Here is a 21,285-nt window from a genome sequence, read left to right as displayed (position 1 = left end):
TAAGAGGCCAGAGCCGGGGAAATAACAGGCCCAGAGTGGGGGGTTTGTTGAAAAGAAAATGATATAATTGTCATTAAAATTTATAAGTAACAATCCTGACATAGAACATATGCCACAACCTCGAAAACTAATTCCTGTTTCAAGGTTCTGCCACATTTTTTCAAAACTTTCTAACTTTTTATTGAAATTCAGTTCTGAACATGAAATTTTAAGTTACATTACACTCATTGCAAAGGTTCTGGTTCCAAATCATTGAAATCAATATCATGCTTCTGTATTTCATGTTTGAATTCTGTGTTTCAGATTTCATATTATGAACTATGTTTCTAGATTAGAAAGTTGAATTTGAGTTTATTCTACGAGTTTTGCTTACCGAAAAACGTGAATTTTATTTTTTTTAAACATCCACAGGATTTCAATAATGGAACTGATTACTAGGATTCTAGATCTCTAGTTATTTACATTGTTAGTTAGTAAGAATAGAATATTTTTAAGACTTTGAAAGCTTTCTTTATAGAACTTATTCTATGCTCAACAATGTTCCAGGCATAACTCAGAATTCTATAAGTTTTCATTTGTGGATAATGTTTCATCTAAAAGAGAATGTTAGTTACAATGTCATTTTACAATTATTTCGTACTAAGCCAGATTGCCAACATATGACGAAAAGTTTTCACTTTGCTTAACTGTAGATGAAGCTTAAGCTGAAAATTTGAATGTGATGATTTTAGTTTTTAGTTTCCTTTGAAATAAATATTGAAATAGTTGGTTGTCAGAAAACGCTTTCTAAGCAGCTGAATGGCCACTATATAATTCTAAGTTTTCATTTTTTTTAAAGTATTCTTCAACCAAATCTAGTTTTTTTAAACTTATTAAGACCTTTGTTTTCTTTTGCCACATTTAAAAAAAAATCAGAAAAAAACTTAAGTTATTTTTACTGCAGAAAAATTTCAAACTTTAAGTCTAGATTGTGCATTAAACTAAATGTTAAGCCCTTATATTCCAGACGCGTTTCTAAGACCATGCCTGGGTGTCCATTTTTTCATGAAAACGAAATCAGATTGAAAAAAGCTTAACATTGTTTTCATTGACAGAAAGTACCAAAATTATGAAGATATTCATTTTAAAGTAAAGCATATTTTGCTTAAATTATTGATAAATTACTAATATTTATAAAGACTCAAATAGGTAAGGTGAAATTTGACTTACATAAGCGATTGATATGTCCCACATGTCCTGTTTGTCAGACGCCCGAAGCTCCTCTTCTGGTAGGGAAATGCCGCCTTGAGCGTACGCTGGTACTTCCATATTGGGTACAGGCCAGTATGTCTTCCTAGATCTAGCAATTTTTTGCGGCGACTGGAGCGGCTGCACATCTTTAAGCGGCCTTGCTACCGGCTGCCTTCGTGTATTTTCGAAGAAATGTTTAGTTTGCTTGACGAACATAAAAACCTGTTGGGAACAAATTAAATATTAAAAATTTTATAATAAAACGAGGAGTTGCTACCTTCTGATGCTTCGAAATTCAGCTTCAGGTGCTTTGCAATCCGGGAAATAGCCAACGAAACACGCTTTATTTGTTACGCAAAGGAGAAATTGAAAACACATTTCACACAAGCTGGATCAATCACTCACTCAATTTCTGAACCTATCACTTCTGATCCAAGCCGTCTATGATCCGCCGAGCGTGACACTCATTGGTGAGATACCGATTGGTTTATATAGTGCTGCTCTGTTTTGACAGCAAGCATCGTGCGATGTTTTTCTTTCTCATCGATGATTTCAGTGACAGAAGATCTGATTGGATCAACAACACCGAACAAAACATTTCGTATGTTTCGCATTCAGTTGAGAATTCCAATCAGAAACACTCAGTGATAATGAGTGATATTCAGAACACTGGCCCCGTTTGACGGTACTATGTAACTTACGTGATATGATCTTATTCATCGCTGTTTATTATTTCACCTTCCGGATAGGCCCTCGAGGGTCAAAATGCACCCACACATCTCTTTCTGAAAACATTGAAAAAAAAATGAAAACAAATTCAACTGAAAAAAATAAATCATATTTACCTTTCCGCTTCGTGTTGATTTCTTCCACGAGAAATAACTACTGACTTTTTTTTACTCTAAGTCGGATAATTTACTTTACAAACTCAAGCTCAGTCAAGCATCAGTGATATTAAAAAAATAACTATCAGATATTATAATGTAGATTAGGAAAATATAGCCAAATCTACTAGCTGTTGAATTATTTTAGCGATATGCGGTCCTCTACAGCCAAATCATCTTTACATAAACGCTAGTTTGTTTGTAGTTATCGATGTTGATTAAACAATATTATGGGTTCAACCAAAAATATGTGATATAGATGAGCCAACCATACGAATTTTGATAACAACCTATAGAGTTTTTTATCCGTGTATGCTCTCAAGGCAAAAAACGCTTAAATCTGAGGAAAAAAAGCTTAAAAACGAGATTAACGAGCACATATTTAAAAGATGTTGGTCACACGATACATAGACAAATCGTGTAACGTTGCCGGGTTCTGTCTGGACACTAGGTTCCCCACATACTTCAAAACCATATAAATGAATATCGAAGGAGTTCTAAAGATAAGTCGCTTGTTAACCTATTTTTTGACTATAAAGAAAAATCTGAGGTACTCATTCATATTATCATTAACTAAATAACATAAACAATAGTTGAATAATGATTGAAGTTTATTTTTAATTGATTAAAAATAAAGGTAGGTACTTATGTTCGGATATAATGATCATCTGTTGGAATGAAATCATTATAACGACCAAATAATACGTTTAATCTTCTTAGAACAGAAGAATGTCCTTTGGCATTTGCTTCCTCTTCTTGTCTTGTTTTCGATTCTTCCTTATATTTCATCCAAGCTTTTCTACTCGTTTCAGAAGCAGGGCCCCATTCAGAGTTCGGTTTTGCGGCGTTTTTTATTTTGGTCCACAGAGAAAGATTACTGGAATCTTGGCTCAGCAGCCATATGGACCACGTTAGTATCTGTAGAACCCCGAAAACCATTAAGGCTACTCCACATATCAGCGCATCTGAAGGGTACGACTTTCCGCTGTATGTTGGCCACTCGTACTCGATCAGGGAATATATGAAAACAGCAAGCATAAAGACTGGCGTTATCAAACCCCAACATAGACGCCAGTAAATTCCAACACGTCGTTGTGTCATGAATTCGACATCACGACAGAAGTTTTCCAACCCGTAAAGCCAAAATATGACCATTATTTCTACGATTGCCAGTATGAATATTAAAAATGTACCGCCGTAATGATCGACTAAATCCAGTATCCATTGGCCACCCTGTAAAAAATAGAAAATTCATTTAATGAGTTTTATTTTCAGTGGTAGTGAACATGCGGTTGTATTTCAGCGAATCGAGCAGAGTTATTTAATTTAAATTCATTCTTATTTAATTATTTTCTTCGTCTTTTTCTCTTTTTATGGCAAGCTGACGTTCAGCTAAACTGCCAAGTCTTGTCAGTTTCAGGAGTGGTTTTGTGCTTCATACCTATTAGACTGGCCCATTAAAAAAAAAAAATCTTTATATTCCACGCGGCACCCCCTAGGTTGGTTCATTTAGGTGAAAAAATGAATTTCTGAAAGTTTCAGGTCCATTGGAAGAAGCACGAGCTGGCGCAAAGGACTTGAAATTTGTATGGAGATTTTCGGCAAAATGTATGAAAAATCGACATACTTTCACTCTTTGTGTTCTAAAATATGTTTCCAGTATGCTAGAAAGCTCAGAATTTCAGGAATTGTAGTTCAAACAATGACAAACAAGTTTTTAGAAAATTGTGACGCGATACGAGTTGATTGTGATGAGTTATCCGCAATTGAATGTGTGATTTTTTCGCATTTCATCGATATATCGTGAACGGTGTATAGGTGGATTATTAGTACTAACTTGATCGCATTGTCACACAATGAGAATTACAGATAGAAAGTTTGTGTCTTTGGCAAAGTTGTAGCTTATTTTATAACAAATATCTTTGCAAAAAGTTTAAATAGGTTTGAAAAACTATAAACTGCTGCATTGTGCGATGACGCGATCAAGTTAGTGTGATTATTAGACCACGATATATGTATGTATCAATGAAATGCGAAAGAAAACCACACATTCGATTGCGGATAATTCATCACAGTCATTTCGTATCGCGTCACAATCTTCTACAAACTTGTTTGTCATTGTTTGAACTAAAATTCCTGAAATTCTTAGCTTTCTAGCATACTGGAAACATATTTTAGAACACAAAGAGTGAAAGTATGTCGATTTTTCATACATTTTGCCGAAAATCTCCATACAAATTTCAAGTCCTTTGCGCCAGCTCGTGCTTCTTCCAAATGACCTGAAACTTTCAGAAATTCATTTTTTCACCTAAATGCACCAATCTAGGGGGTGCCACGTTGAAAAAAATGTTGTAAAAATCATCCCATACAAAGTTGGGCCAGTCTAATACCTATGCATCTTTACTAGACTAATTTACTTTTCGACTTTTTTCGCAGATCAAAGCCGACCTCATATGAGTTGTTCCTCATGCATTTGCAAGTATCTCTGAAAAATTTGAGATCTATTGAACTCATCTCTGTTCTGCACAATGAGTTTTTGTGAAAAAAGTCTATTCTTCTTGATTTTTTTATAAGAGTTCTAGCAATGCCACTGTAAATATAAAACGATAAATTTATGATGCATGGTGGTTGATATTAAGGCTTTGATCATTTAGAATCCGGGCAGTTACAAACGTGTGTATTTTAAAAACTATTCATTTGATCGAAAAACTTTCTATGGAGGAAATGAAGGTATTAATATGGTATTTACGTAAAAATATAAAAAAAATATTTATCAATGATTTAACTTTTTCATAAAATCTCTTTTTTTTTTATCTTTGCACACTTTCTTCAGTCATGTATTGATTTATTTTTTTACCACAGAAGCAAAACCTTTGCAAAATCAGGATATTTTACACAAACTCACCTGGAAAAAGCAGTTGGAATCTGGTTGGAACCTTTTCATGAGTAGGCATCTCGAAAAATTTGACCTCTTAAATCCGGTTTTAAAATAATTTTTTTGTTCATCAAAACACATCTGTCATATTGCGTAAAAAACGGATGCACAGATTGCGATCTTTGGAACTGATCATTATTAGTTATTTACTTGGTGTCTACTAGTCAGGCAACACTTTATGCCTGCCGGCAATGGATTATTTGCATTATTTAAGGAGTCTGCATTCAGTTATCCCCAATAACCATAGACTTTTTACCATATTTAAGATCAAGGGTTGTACTCCGATGGTTGGTTTGAACTTCGTGTGGATCCTAGAGTGGCTCCTTATACTTCATAACCATTTGGTCCGAAAAAATAATCAGAAAAAATCTAAAGTTCATGAGCTTTCAAGTCAACAATGAAGAATTTTCGAGGCGCAAAATGCGTAAAAGGAGCAAATTTGTGCAAAATTATTTTTACCATGTCTTTTTGCATCGCAAATATCTCAAACACACGTTAACTTAAAAATCTATCAAAAATAGGCAAGATACCGTCAAACGGGGCATCATGCAACAGCGGGGTTCGATGCAACAATTATATAACACTACATTGAATCAATTTTTAATTTAATGTATTGTAATAAAGTTATCTTTTAATGATAACAAAATGATGATGACATAATTTCTCGCATCTTAAGCTAGTTGTCTTAAGTTTTTTTTTTTATTTTTATGTAAATCATTCGAGTTTGAGCTACTGGATAATACGGACGTACTTTTAAACCGTTGTAAGTGTTCTCAGTTCGCGAAACAGTTGAGAGTGAAATTTGTTTTCGTTCGGCTTTTGTATCCGGGTGGAATACCGTCGAGCCGATAACCCGAACAATTCGGTTTACCAAGTGCCGTGCCGGGTAATAAAGGATTGAGAATAAATCTGCCTCAACCAACGAAGCCACACTCTTCAAGACGACCGCCATTGTTTGCCCGTTGGACAGCAGCAGCATTCGACCGAAGAATCATCGTCTATTGTTGTTGGCCGAACAACGTGGTTTTATCGAAAGCGCAGACGGAGCCCCAATAAAAAACTGGAAGGAAGCTAGACCGGCTCAAATTAAGTTTTTGTTTTATTTATTAGTTCATTATTTTTTTCTATTCATATTAATATTTCCCTTTCTCTGTCCATCTATCTTTTATCTTTTTGAATTTTATATAGCTTCAAACATATTTTATTACGGCAACCTTTAGGTCGCCGTAATAGAATATGAGTGAAGGCGGGGGGTCCAGCCCAGCAGTTTTGATGGATGTTCCGGAGAACTCTACCAAGGCTGCTGGGTTGAACACCCGACTCAGGGTCTACCCAGAAGACCCAACTTTTGCTGGACCATGGGTGGTTTACCTTCGGCCTAAAACCGATGGTAAACCACTTAATGTAATTCAGATAACGAAGGATCTGGCAAGATGGTCCTCCGTAACTGAGGTTTCTCGAGTGCGACCTAACAAGTTGCGTGTTGTTGTGGCTAACCATAAAGCCGCTAATGAAATTGTTAATAGCGATTTTTTCAGGTTGGAGTATCGCGTTTTTGTCCCCTCTCGAAGCGTAGAGATTGAGGGTGTCGTAACTGAGATGAGTCTGACGCCTGAATATATCAAGTCTAAAGGGGTCGGCAAATTCAAGAGCCTTGATTCGACTTCGGTCAAAATCTTGGATTGCCGCCAACTCTCATTTGCCACCACTGAAAACGGAGACAAAAAAATATATTCACCGTCAGCCTCATTCCGAGTAACATTCGAGGGTACCGCTCTCCCTCACTACGTTTTGGTAGATGGCATTTTAAGGCTTCCCGTGCGACTCTTTGTGCCTCGCCCAATGAGCTGCAAAAGGTGCATCAAAATGGGACACACCGAGTCCCATTGCTGCAACAAGGCACGCTGCGCTCGTTGCGGGGAGAATCATGAGGAAGGAGCGTGCTCAGCAATAGAACAGAAATGTGTCTATTGCGGGGGCTCACCTCATGATATCTCCCTGTGCGAGGCATTTAAGAGTCGCTGGGATAAGGAGAGGCGCTCTTTGAAAGAACGATCTAATCGTTCTTACGCCGCCATTTTGAAGAGCGCTTCTCCCCCGGCCCAACCTCAATCTAAAAACATTTTCGCTGCACTGCCAGTTGACGTTGTGGACCTAGATTCGGCTGATGAAGGGCTTCCATTCATTTTGTCAGGTAGCTCTAGGAAGCGCACCAAGGTGTCTTCTGCAAAAATCCGGAGAAAAATACCACCCCCAGTTCCTCCTGCATTCAGTTTTTGCAATAAATCATCTACAAAAGATCAACAAGGAGTCATTCCTCCTGGATTCCGTGGGAAAATGTCATCTCCAAGTGACCCAACAGTTCCGGAAACATCCAAAACATCAGCACCAAATGCAGTTTTATCAGCATCAACTAGTCAATCGGGTATTTTTAAATTGTCTGACATTATTAACGGAATATTTTCATCGTTCAATGTGTCCGACTCTGTCAGAAGCATTGTAACTTCTTTGTTACCCATTGTAAAGACATTTTTTCAGCAGTTGATGCAAACTTGGCCCCTTCTTTCAGTGTTTATTTCTCTCGATGGCTAATTTAGTAAGAGAGGTCAGAAATATCACTGTTTTACAGTGGAATTGTCGTAGTCTTGTTCCTAAAATGGATGCGTTCAATTATTTACTTCACAAAACTAATTGCGATATTTTTGCGTTGTCCGAGACATGGCTCTCTTCTCAATCTAACATCTCATTCCACGATTTTAATATTATCCGTCTGGATCGTGAAGATTCTTATGGAGGGGTGCTTTTGGGGATCAATAAGCGCCACTCCTTTTATAGAATAGACCTTCCTTTATCAGGCGGAATTGAAGCTGTTGCTTGTCATACAACTATAAGAGGTAAGGACTTATGTGTTGTCAGTTTGTACTGGCCTCAGAGAGTTGCAGTGGATCGAAGTCACCTAGAGGACCTGTGCTCAGTGCTCCCTGAGCCAAGGTTGATCCTGGGAGATTTCAATTCACATGGAACTGTCTGGGGAGAACAAATTGACGATAGTCGTTCTACTCTTATCTATGACATTTGCGACAGTTTCAATTTAACAGTATTGAACACGGGTGAAAAAACACGAGTACCTAAACCTCCTGCAAGACAAAGTGCAATTGACCTCTCACTCTGCTCAAATTCACTATCATTAGATTGCCAGTGGAAGGTGGTCCATGATCCCAATGGTAGTGATCACTTGCCTATAGAAATTACAATCACCAATGGGATCAACTCTTCAAACACAATAAATATGACATTTGACCTTACAAGACACATCGACTGGAAGAAATATGCGGATGCGATTACTACAGCCCTAGATGCTGTAAATGGCTTATCACCCATGGAGGAATATGAATTCCTTGCTCGCTTGATTCATGAAAGTGCGGTTCAATCTCAAACGAAACCCATCCCAGACCTATCGATTCGTCGAACACCTCCCAATGCATGGTGGGACAGCCAGTGTTCCAAACTGCATACTGAAAAGTCGAAAGCATTTAAAGCCTTCCGAAAGCATGGTACACTTGACAATTTCCAATTATATTTTTCCCTAGAAAATCAATTCCAAAAGTTGATCAAAGGAAAAAAACAGGCATATTGGCGTAATTTTGTTGGAGGATTGTCACGAGAAACGTCTTTAAGTACATTGTGGAAAGTTGCACGACGAATGCGTAACCGTACTTCAACTAAAGAAAGCGAAGAATACAGCCATAGTTGGATCTTCAACTTTGCACGAAAAATTTGTCCAGATTCCACACCTGTGCAAAAAATCATTCGAAATGTGCCTCCAGGAAGGAGTGAACTGGACTCTAACTTTTCCATGGTAGAATTCTCACTTGCTCTTCTCTCCTGTAACAATTCGGCTCCGGGAATTGATCAAATTAAGTTTAACTTGTTGAAAAATCTCCCGGACATTGCAAAATTTCGCTTGTTAAATTTATTTAATCAATTCTTGGAACATAACATTGTTCCTGAAGATTGGAGACAAGTGAGAGTTATTGCAATCCAGAAGCCTGGTAAACCTGCGTCCGATTTTAATTCGTATCGCCCAATAGCGATGTTGTCTTGTATACGGAAATTGATGGAGAAAATGATTTTGTTCCGATTGGATAAATGGGTGGAAACAAATGGCCTCCTTTCAGATACTCAATTTGGGTTTCGTAGGGGCAAAGGGACGAACGATTGTCTTGCTTTGCTGTCTTCAGAGATACAAATGGCGTATGCAAAACGTGAGCAAATGGCTTCGGTATTTCTAGACATAAAGGGAGCTTTTGATGCAGTCTCAATAGAGGTTTTGTCAGAAAAATTGCACTCCCGGGGTCTGCCTCCTTTATTGAACAACATCTTATACAGTTTGCTTTGTGAGAAACACCTTAACTTTGCGCAAGGAGATATTGCAATAAGAAGGACTTCATACATGGGCCTACCTCAGGGTTCATGTTTGAGTACTCTTTTGTATAACTTCTACGTAAGTGACATCGACAGTTGTATCTCTGAAGGCTGCACGCTGAGACAACTTGCAGACGACAGCGTAGTATCTGTAACAGGATCTACAGAGTCCAATCTGCACAGGCCTTTACAAGATACCTTAGACAGATTGTCTTCCTGGGCATTGGGGCTTGGGATTGAATTTTCTCCTCAGAAAACGGAGATGGTTGTTTTCTCTAAGAAACACAGACCTGTTCAACCTAAGCTTCAACTCCTAGGTAGAACGATCACTCAATCGAGGTGTTTTAAGTATCTTGGGGTTTGGTTTGATTCCAAGTGCACCTGGCGAGCTCACATTGAGTATCTGAAAGGAAAATGTCAGCAAAGAATTAATTTTCTCCGAACAATTACCGGCACCTGGTGGGGAGCCCATCCGGAAGATCTCATAAAACTTTATAGAACAACTATTCTCTCAGTTATGGAGTACGGCAGTTTTTGTTTTCAATCTGCTGCCAAAACACACCTCATTAAACTCGAGCGTATTCAATATCGTTGTCTCCGAATAGCACTGGGTTGTATGCCCTCAACACACACCATGAGTCTCGAAGTTTTGGCAGGCGTACTCCCACTGAGAGATCGATTTTACTCATTATCGCTCCGGCTCCTCATCAGGTGCGAGGTCATGAACCCATTGGTGATTGCAAATTTTGAAAAGCTACTGGAGCATAATCTTCAAACAAGGTATATGACTATATATCATGAATTCATGTCTATGCAGATTAATCCTTCATCGTTCTCTCCCGTTCGTGTTTTTCACTCTGACTACGACACTTCCTCTGTCCAGTTTGATTTGTCCATGCAGCAGGACATCCGTGGAATACCGGAACAACATCGTCCCCTTTTTGTTCCTAGGGTTTTTAATACAAAGTATGGACACGTCAATGCTGATAAAATGTACTTTACAGATGGATCACTTATAGACGAGTGTGCCGGGTTTGGAGTGTTCAACCAAATTTATAGTGCCTCTTACAGTCTTCAATCTCCGTGCTCAGTGTATACTGCGGAATTAGCAGCTATTCATTGGGCACTGGATAGTATAGCAGCACGATCCGTTGAACACTACATCATTGTAACGGATAGCCTAAGCTCTGTTCAGGCTATTCGCTCAATAAGGCCCGGAAAGCACTCGCCGTACTTCCTTGAGAAAATACGGGTAACATTGAGTGCTTTATCTAGACGCTGCTACTCTATCACCTTTGTTTGGGGGCCATCACATTGCTCAATAGTGGGCAATGAGAAGGCAGACTCACTTGCAAAGGTGGGCGCGGTTGAAGGTGAAATTTATCAGCGTCAAATCGCCTTCAGCGAATTTTACTTTTTAGTCCGAAGAAACGCTCTTGTCAACTGGCAGCGCAAATGGAACGAAGATGATTTGGGTCGGTGGCTTCACTCGATTATCCCAAGGGTAAGCCTTAAACCCTGGTTCAATAGATTGGACCTGAGTCGGGATTTTATTCGAACATTTTCCCGTCTCATGTCCAATCATTGTTCCTTGAACGCGTTACTCTTTCGTGTGAATCTCGCTACTAGCAATTTGTGTAATTGCGGCCAAGGTTACCATGACGTCGAGCATATTGTTTGGTCGTGTGAGGACCATCTTATCGCCAGAGCGAATTTAATAGACTCCCTTCGGGCCCGAGGTAGACCACCTAATGTTCCAGTGAGGGATGTGTTGGCTGCGATAGACCTTGACTATATGTTCGAAATATACCTTTATCTTAAATCTATCGATCTACGCGTTTAAGTATTTCTTTCCTCTTTTTGGTTCTTTTTTTCTTTTACTATTACTCTAACTATATTAATTCTGATAATGAACTGTAAATACAAAAACCAAGCTCCTTTAATTCAATATCTGACTGTTGAAATGTTGAAAACATGTGAAAAAAAACAATGTAAACTAGACATAAGCAATTGATGTATCGTTAAAAATCCGGAACCTTGGCTCCGTTAAACTAAAAGGTTCGAGCCGTCTCAAATAAACGAATTTAAAAAAAAAAAAAAAAAATTTTATGTAAAATTTGAAAAATCGTGCAATAAATGTACAAATTTAAACATTTTTTGATGTTGAAAAAAACTTTACCCAGTATGACGGATCGGCTTGATAAAATTACCTGCAAACTTTTTACAGGTTTCCTCATGTTATACCAACATTGTTTGTGTAAAAATATTTTTCGAACAATCACCCAATTTTTTTAAATGAATATTTTTAAAAATCAGTTAGGTGTCTGGGGTTAAATGCAACAAAATGCAAATCAAAGAAATACCTTGTAAATCTCGTTTCCATGTGCTGGAATATGAATGTTTTGCATCACGCGTTTGTAAACATTTAAATTTCATTCATCCAAACATTTATTATTATGATTTCAGCTTGTTGAATATTTCGTAGTATTATTTAACCCCTAAATGTATGCAGCATCCTTATTTTCAGAAAAAATGTGGAAACTTATTTTTACAGACCCTAAAACTACTGCAATTGGTGTTGTCATGCGTAATGGTCTTTAAGGCATCACAGATATATTAAAAACTCTGAATTTTCGTACGTGTTAATAAGATTTTTCATTAAAAACAAAGTTTGTTGCAAGTTACCCCATTTTCTAAGGAGTGTGAAAATCGCATGTTTTTAGACAATTAAAAATAACTGAGGAAACCAATATTTTTTTAACTAGGCCAATTTGATGCCTCAGCATCCTTAAAACTTTTGATGCATAAAGGATGCGATTAACTGTGAACATAAGTTTTTTAGAAGCCATTGAAGTTGAAAATTGTTGCATGTTGCCCCAGTTGACGGTAGTCTTTTTAAAAACCAACACAACCTATTCAAATTTTAGCTTCATGGAACCTGAAAAACGTGCCATCAAGAAGAACTGCTTGCAACTTGATCAAAGCGCGCGTTTTTTTAAATCCTGGCCAGGCTAGAAAATTTTCATTCATTCATATGGATGGCGAAATCTATTTTGGATCACTATACCCAAGAAAATAAGATCAGTCATTGATCATGTCATGACAGAAATATTCCGATAATGTGAATGTAAATACCATTAATAAATTTCGCGTATGAGGAGAGTGGACAACTGATGAAATTCGGGAATTAAATGGAATATTTAAAAAAGGCGTCTAAAACGCTTATCTCTATTTTCATTTTTATACTATTGTTAGCTAGCGTTCGTCATAGTACAGTATATTGAAAATTAGCTTAGCAAACAAAGTAGCCAAACATTGCACTGGTGATCTTTCTCATGACCCATTTTAATCATCATGTCATGACCGGAATATTGGAGATCTCAACGATCAATGACATAATGGAAAAATCTTTCTTTACTAAAATAATCATTCATAGCATAGGGGAGATGGGGGCATAATGGCCACCTTAAGGAAAACGGTTATTTAACCATAGAAAATAGCTATAATATGGAGGTTACATTATTGTTTCGTGTTCAGACACTTGAAAAGCCTATTCCCTAACGGGCTGAAACGTGAAAAACTAGATGAAAACGTTAAAAAATGCATTTTAAAAAAATTTGCCAAAAGCTGAAAACCAGCCACTGTGGAGGCATAATGAGAACCCCCCCTGAGGCAGTATGAGCACCATTAATCAGAGCAAGATGTGCGTTTTTTGCCGGGGAATCTAGCAGCGAATTTAATTCGATGAAGTCAGGTGAGTCGTAGATGCATCAAACAAAGCAATAACAAAATAATCTAGGTCTGTTTGTAGAATACAAACAATTCACGCACGCTCATACATTAAGTGGTTTGTTCGGAGGATGATGCTACTAGCCGTATAATGTAACAATAAAAAAATCGATCATGAATTGTGAATGGAAAAAAAATCACCTCGAACAGAAATCTAACTCTAGTCTTTTGATTACCTCTCCGACACCTTACCAATAGGCTAAATTGTCGGATGAAAACTAGTCAAGGTGTGGCGCTTTAAATCAATTTTAATTCGCTGCTAGATTCTACGGCAGAAAATGCTCATTATGCCTCGATAATATGGTGCTCTATATGCCCCTAGTCAACAAATTTAAGTAAAAACGTGTTTTAAAATTGATAAAAGTGAAAAATCAAAAATTTTATGATGGTAAAAATTGAGAAACAATGTGTACATCATGTTGCAGTGCGTACATTATTGATCAAGGTTATTTTAAGATCATAAGAGCTTATTTCGTGGTGCTCAAAAATTATAATATTTTCGTAACTTTAGAACCAAGCTAGTTTTTTTTTAAATATCTCTGTAAAGATGATAAGGAGATTCCTTTTTTTTGTGAAAAATTAATACTATAGGAAGTACGAAACAAATCCTCATGAAAATTTATTTAAGAAAATACGCACTTTCGTAGAAAAGCGTAGTTCTCATTATGCCTCGGGTGCTCGTTATGCCCTCATCTCCCCTACTTTCATTTCGAAAAAATCTGAAACTTAAGATATGTGAGGAAAAAATGGGTCACTAGTCACAATTTTTGGCTAATGGCTATGACATAATACCATCTCTGCCCTGGTCCAGTCCTGGGGTGATTGATTGAATAAAATATCTTTGCTTGTGCACAAGTTGTTGGGGAAAAAACTTGAATGAAAATTATTTTATCAATTTAAATTTCATCTGTAAATAACTTGATTGCTATAAATCCAATTTGTATATTTATTACATCAAATGAAAGGTAATAAAAATGGCTAGCTTCACAAGGAAAGATTTTGCAAGTTTTTTTTTTAATTTACTGCAGATTTGTGTACAAGTTCAGTTAGTTTATGATTTTTTAAATTTTTTTCGGTTTGTTTTGAAAGATTATCTTAAACAGATCCATTTTATTTTATTTACATAGTATTCCGTCTCACGACATAACATGACGAACATAATTCCTAAAATTCACTCGGTCCATGGCAAGCGTTCCAATTTTTCGGGCACCCCACGTTCGCCAGATCACGCTCCACTTGGTCTAACCACCTCGCTCGTTGCGCCCCCGCTCGGATTCGTAGCGAACACCTGTTTTGCAGGACAGTCGTCCGGCATTCTCGCAACATGTCCCGCCCAGTGTATCCGGCCAGCCGGTCTGTTTATCGTACGGGAGAAAACAGATCCATAAAAATGCTGATAATATCAACCACCATCAGAATGGGGGTAGGCTTATATACCACCATGCATCATAAGAAGATTTTCAGGAAAAATGGACTTATTTTACAAATCTCATTGTGCAGAACAGAGATTAGTTTAAAAGATCCCAAATTTGGCAGAAATACTTAGAAATGCATGTGGAACAAGCAACAACCCATATGAGTCCGGTTTTTATATGCGAAAAAAAGCCGAAAAATGAACTAATCTTTACGAGTTAAAAATTTAGAGTGGTTTTATTTGTTTACCTTAGCAAAGGTTTCTTTTTGATTTTATACGTGCTTGAACTGGTAAAAGTGTATAAAAATAAAAGGAGCTGTTTCCTTAAAAAAATTGTGTTATCTATCTTTACGAATTTAGCTTTTTCTTTTAATGTATTAATATCAGCTGTTTCTAAGATAGTGTCGTCTACCTGAGCAACCTTTTGAAGCAACGGGCCACTTTCAATTTGAAATTTTTTGGCGGGCCGCAATGAAATAAAATTTAGGTAATAGGAATAAAAGTATGCAGAGCTTTTCGTAATTTATTATAACGACGAATTTATGACAAAAAAAAATCAATTTTCCCATACAAACATAAAAGTTTAAGCTCATGTCAACATTACTTGAGAATTCTGCAAAAAAATATGGATGATTTTATGACCAAAACGAAGCTTTTAATACCCCAGGGTTTGAGAAATTCAAAAATAACCCTAAATCGACTCAGTCTACTGGAGCGTCAATTTGACACTCCTGACTAAAACCAATATATCTCTCTTGTTTCCCAACCGGTTTTTTTTTACAAAATTTATAGTTTTTTAAACCGTGCAATGTAACTAAAACATGTTTCTTAGACAATATTCAGACACCACAGTTTTTCGGCTCATGACACGAATGCCACGAAGATGGTAAAGTGTCACCAATAAAACTTAAAAATAACAGTTTTTCGTAAATCAAAGTCCAAGAAAAAAATCTGAAAAAAGCTCCCAAAAAAGACTGCAGATCAGCTACGGAATGCTGAAAATTTCACTTAGTGTCCAAAAAAGCTGAAGTTAGAAGCTATACGTTCCACATAAGGATTTTTTTAAATTTTTTTTAAGACCATAACCACAAAAAATGTAAAAAGTTGAGAGAAAAACGTACTTTTTAAACCGTCCTTGCCATTACATCGTCAATGTAATGAACCGACCAGCCATTGGAACACCCCTCGTCAGTCGACAAACAGACAATTAGTGGTATGAATAAGATTTAGCAATTGCTTCGGTAGCTTTTACTTTGCTCGAAATCAAGCAAAGCAAAAGCCCAAAGCATTTGCTTAGTTTGGTATGAATAAACGTTTGCTTAGCAGATGTGTACTAAAGTCTTAGAACATAGCTTTTGCTTCGAAAAAAAGAGCTATCCAACCAGCAGAATCTGAAATTTTCTAAAGTAAAATGAAAGAAGAGTATCAAAAAATTGAAAAGTACGGCTAAAATAGCCATGAAATCGACGGTGCGGGTGGTGGGTGTAAGAACGATTGGAAAAATTTAAGTCAATACATGCTCGCATGTTGATGTTTAAAGAAAATTGAATATTGTCAAACAAAAATTGGCTTAGCTTTTTAACATTTATCATAAGCTCTCCCACACGTTTTCGGATCGGGATAATCCGATATATAAAAAAATAGGCAATAGGCGCGCATCTTAACTTAGATGTTTTTTTAATCTTTGAATTATAAAAAAATCATATAAATTTGGGAGATCTGAATTATGTTTAAAATTATTACAACTTTCTTCCAACTTCAAGCCGATTGGGACTTCTTCCACTGTAGCCGGATTTTTTTAATTTGAAATATTTACTAATTGATTTGTTTTGTTTCATCTTAGACGAATCATTTCATACAACAACAGGAATATGAAAAAAGTTGGGTTATCACTTCGACTGTTCTTTATCTTTGTTGAAAATGCCTTTTTAAATTGTTTTGAAGTGTAATATTGCTAATTTTATAAATTCATGACGTTGTTGAAGAATTTGTTTATTGGAAAAGTCTGCTACCAAGCATGCTTAGAAAATAAAGTAATTGCTAGGAGATTTCTCGAGCGATTGCTTCAGATTTGGGCTTTATTCATACCGAACTAGCTTGTTCTAAAAGTAAAAGCTCCTGACTGAGAAAACAGCTGTCAGAAAAAACTTTATTCATATCAACCGAAGCAATTGCTTTCTGCGACTGCTCGAATGCTTGATTTAGTTTAGCAAAAGCAATTGCTAGGGGTTTTTCATACCACCTAATATTGCCATCTCACCTCGTTGCACGCATGCTTTCTCGTTTCATCGTCGTCAAGCCAGTTCAAACCTGTTCAAACCAGAGGACTGAACCAGCTGTCAACTCGCATACAAAGATACAAACCGAACGCCGAGCACGACCGGACTAGCTTCCAGCTCAAGGCAGTTTTCCACACAGCGTCTAGAACGGTATCAAGATGGAAACCGGATTTACGGCACGGTTTACCTGATGCTCCGGACCAAGTCGCACACTTTTCAATCAATGAACCATCAAAATTTTTTAAGTCACACCAGATAAATTAAAAAAAATATAAAAAATTAAAGTATTTGGCATACATTTGCATTTTTAGATTGTCAAAATACGAAACACAAAGTTTTTGACGAATTTTCAAAGTAAACTGTTTATCAATTTTTTTTTGTCATTTAACAATTTCTCTGATTTTCTAAGAAAATTCAACTTTGCACTGGATTTTGAGTGTCTTAATACGAGATTTCCGTAATAAATTTATATTCACCGTAAAAAATTATCGTAATCTTTTACTAGTTTTAAATTTTTGATTTCCAGCGAAAGCTGAAAGCGAGTTTACTCTGGGTTGAACTTTAACAATGGTTTTTCCGTTCTACATTATTTTTTTTCGTTGAGTCAGTTTTAGATTAACCCCATGAAAAGTTCTCCAACAATGTTTTGTTGAAATGGGTTGCCAATTTAAGCAGTTTTAAACAATTGCCTTTGTCTTTTTTCTCCAAAATAATTTTTAAAGTGTTCTTCGCCGTATACCGAATTTGCAGACAAAGCATATCACTATTAGCAGAGTTAAAAAAAAAACACTTCTCAAATTACGTCAACTCACTCTCAATCTAAGTGTAAAATTCGATTTTAAAAATTAAATCATGCGTTTTCAGAGTCTGTAAATGAATTTGGCAACTTAGATTTTTTCTTGATTTCTTTTATAATTTTCTTTGTTAGCTTTTGAATTCCTTCAGCAAATCGAATCGTATTAAACTATTCGAATTGAAATTTTTCGCGATTAAAAATCCTGGTTGAATGATAAGAAATTAAATTGTGAATTTTATTTTGAATTCTGTTGTTTTTTCTCATTAATGTTCAAAATCTAACTTTAGGAATAGGGTAACGGACCTATTTTGGACCGATTTGGGAAGTGGCTATGCTATTTTCTGAATTAATAAAGTTAATGTTACAATTTTTGACTGCTTTATCCGTTCATTACGCAGATCAAGGCTTTTTCTATCAAAACATATCGTTGTTTGTTGTAATAGGTTTAACAAGATTAAAGCCTAAAAAGTCGTTTCTTCGATCATTACATTGGTCGGTATTTTGGACCACCAGGTTTCTATTTTGGACCACTCTTTGGACCTATTTTGGCCCACCTCTAAACTAAACAAGTTTTTTTTTTTGCAAAATTTTGCTATATTTACGACAGCGATTGATACGCAATTATGCCAATAATTCAGTTAATATTATACTTTGTTATTCTTGTAGTCAAATTTGGTTTGTTAACGTCAATGGATCTCTTTACGCACCTCCTGCGTAGTTTTCCGCTAGAGAGATACAAATCTGTCATTTGTCGTATTTATTTAAAACCCTTTGTATTTTCATCAGATGGCGATACTGAAGCGAATCAGGTTAAGGTGACATGAAATCATTTAGATTTTATATAAACTCAACTGTGAATTCAAATTGAATGCTAGTAAATTGATCAAATGACTGGTCATAACATTTTCATTCCTCAACTGTTGAATAAAAAACCTTTGAATTACTTCAATGGAATAAAAAAGATTATTTTTAATTATATAATAAACAACCCAGATGCTTCAACTGACATTCAGCTATATTGAAATTATGCTGGATTAATCTATTCAAATGTTTTTTCTTAAACAAGTGACCAATTTTCCAGATTTGCCGGTTTTATTCGGGCGTGCTCAAAAACTCAAGAAAAATATCGAGGCGAGTCCGTATCAGCCCGGATTCCCGGATTTTATTAAAACGGTCCGAGTTTTTTCCGGGTGAATTCACATAATTTGCTGAATTTACTAAAAAATTTTACTAAAAATTTTCATCAAAATTAATACGATTTTTTTTTGTAGAATTGAACACAATTTGATGTGCTTCGAAGAAAAAATAAAGGTTCAAGTTTCTCCTATCTTTTCCATATTTTGTTCGAATAATGGATAAATTTTGATCTAATTTGTCCGGATAATACCCGGTTTTTGTATTTGGAAATTTCAAATTGAATGCACGAGTTTTCACTCGCTAAAAAAAAATTCTGGAAAGTATAATATAAAATTCCATTTGTTTTCGCACCACTCGCACTCGATTCATTAATGGCGTTTTTTTTATTCCGGATTTGGCTCTGGAACCGTCCGAAAAATAAAGGACGAGCGCAATGTTTACATGCAGCTGTCATTTTGGTCTCCCTTCTGGATTTCTTCACTCGGTTCTTCACATCCGGATTGCCTTTTTTCGTGTCCGGATTGCACTGGGCAGCAGATAGTACGATTTTGCTTGGCTGATAGGTTCAAAATCGCGGCAATAATCATTTTTCCGTTCATTATTTCAACTGTTTTGCTTTCAGTCAAAAACAGCTGTTTAATGTTTTGACAACAACGTTGAGAGTATTGGTGAACTTCTCGCAAAAATGACTTTCTTCTCAGTGCGACTCCGTCCGTTTTTCGAGCGAACCTAGGTTGCCTCTAGAGCAGGCATGTCAAACTCGTTCAAGTGTGCGGGCCGCATGAAAAATTTCTATGACGTAGAGGGCCGCAGCCAAAATTAGTTAGAAAACATAACATATTAGTTTCGCGGAGATGAAATACAATAAAATGGAATATAGTTATAAGTAAACTTGAAATGAAATTTTGCGATAAAATTTTATGTAAGCTTTTAATGTTTAACATTCTTATATTATGCATTATATCTATTGTCCTGATATCAGGTTTAAGTTTATTTGTCACTGACATTATTGATGATAAATTTTTATCAGATAATCTCGAACGATTTGTAGCTTTCATCATGGAAAAAAACTGCTCACATAGATAGCTACTTGCAAGCATACCATCGACTGGGGCAACATGCAACAATGATCAACTTCAATGGCTTCTAAAATCTTAACGCCTAGAGAAAATATTTCCTCTTGTACATCAAAAGTTTTAAGGTTGATGGGACACCAAATTGACGTAGTCTGAAAAATTATTGGTTTTACCAGTTATTTTTAAATTTTCAAAAACATGCGATTTTCACCCTACTAAGAAAAAGGGGTAAGTTGCAACAAACTCTGTTATTAATGAAAAATCAAATGAAAACGTTTGAAAATTTATAGTTTTTGATACATTTGTGATGTCATAACGCATAAAGCACCAATTGCAGTATTTTTTTTGTTTATTTTTCGAATTAAATTTAACATGTTTCAATCAAAATTATATTATATTATATTTTAATAAAAAAGTGTAAATTTGCTGCATACATTTAGGAGTAAAAAAATACTACAAGTATTCTTATAGCATAAATCTTGAAAATAAATCTTAGGTTGGATGAAATTTGAATGTTAACAAACACATAATGCAAAATAATCATATCCCAGAATATTGAAACGAGATTTATGAGGTTTAGTTCTGATTTTCATTTTGTTGCGTTTTGCCCTAGACTGGTAAGTGAATTATAAAAATATTTATTTAAAAAAAAATCGTGACTGTTCGAAAAATATTTTTACTCCAACAGTGTTGGTATAGGATAATGAAAGCAATATAAAGTTTGTAGGTGATATCATTAAGCCAATCCGTCATACTGGGTAAAGTTTTTTTACGGCCTCGAAAAATGCAAAAATTTGTACAGTTATTGCTCGATTTTTTAAATTTTTTATGAGAATCATAAACTTTCAAAAACTCTTTCAGGATGTTAAAAACTATGTCATCATCAATTTGTTATCATTCAATGATAACTTTAATGCAGTATATTGAAATAAAAATTTAATGAATGTTGTGGTATACAAATGTTGCATCTAACCCTGCTTTTGCATGTTGCCCAGTTTGACAGTAGCAAGAATTCTGGCAACAAATTTCCGTAACTCATCGTAGCGTTCAGGCAAACAGCTGTAAAATTTTGGTACAGCCACTTCAATATATTTCGTTTTTAATAAAGAATCGCACTGCAGCTCTATCAACTCTAGTTGCAAATTATCAGCAGCATTTTTAGGAGCAAACAAAAATTGAGATACAAAAAACGAAAATTCTTGCTCTTATGAATAAAAGTCACGAAAACGTCTTTTGAATGTATCTAGTAACGATTCTAGGTGAATTACGTATTTACCAAATGATGCAGCCTCATTTGATCTTTTCAGTTCTTGACACGTA

The 21,285-nt window shown here is 35.8% G+C and overlaps 1 protein-coding gene across 2 annotated transcripts in view; it reads right to left on the bottom strand.

Annotated features, from left to right (window-relative positions):
- Window positions 1-2,707: 2,707 nt before the first annotated feature.
- LOC129738694 (sodium-dependent nutrient amino acid transporter 1) overlaps window positions 2,708-21,285 on the bottom strand; it is an 87,399-nt gene continuing 68,821 nt past the window's right edge. For both annotated transcript variants that reach the window (XM_055729950.1, XM_055729949.1), the window contains exon 10: window positions 2,708-3,347. In XM_055729950.1, coding sequence (XP_055585925.1) covers window positions 2,760-3,347 — 588 coding nt within the window. In that variant the 3' untranslated portion in view covers window positions 2,708-2,759. The remainder of the gene's footprint in view (window positions 3,348-21,285) is intronic.

Source organism: Uranotaenia lowii, chromosome 1 (genome assembly GCF_029784155.1).
Source record: "Uranotaenia lowii strain MFRU-FL chromosome 1, ASM2978415v1, whole genome shotgun sequence".
Lineage (NCBI taxonomy): Eukaryota > Metazoa > Arthropoda > Insecta > Diptera > Culicidae > Uranotaenia > Uranotaenia lowii.
Note: the sequence above shows the minus strand (reverse complement) of the source record. Positions and strands in the feature narration are given on the sequence as shown.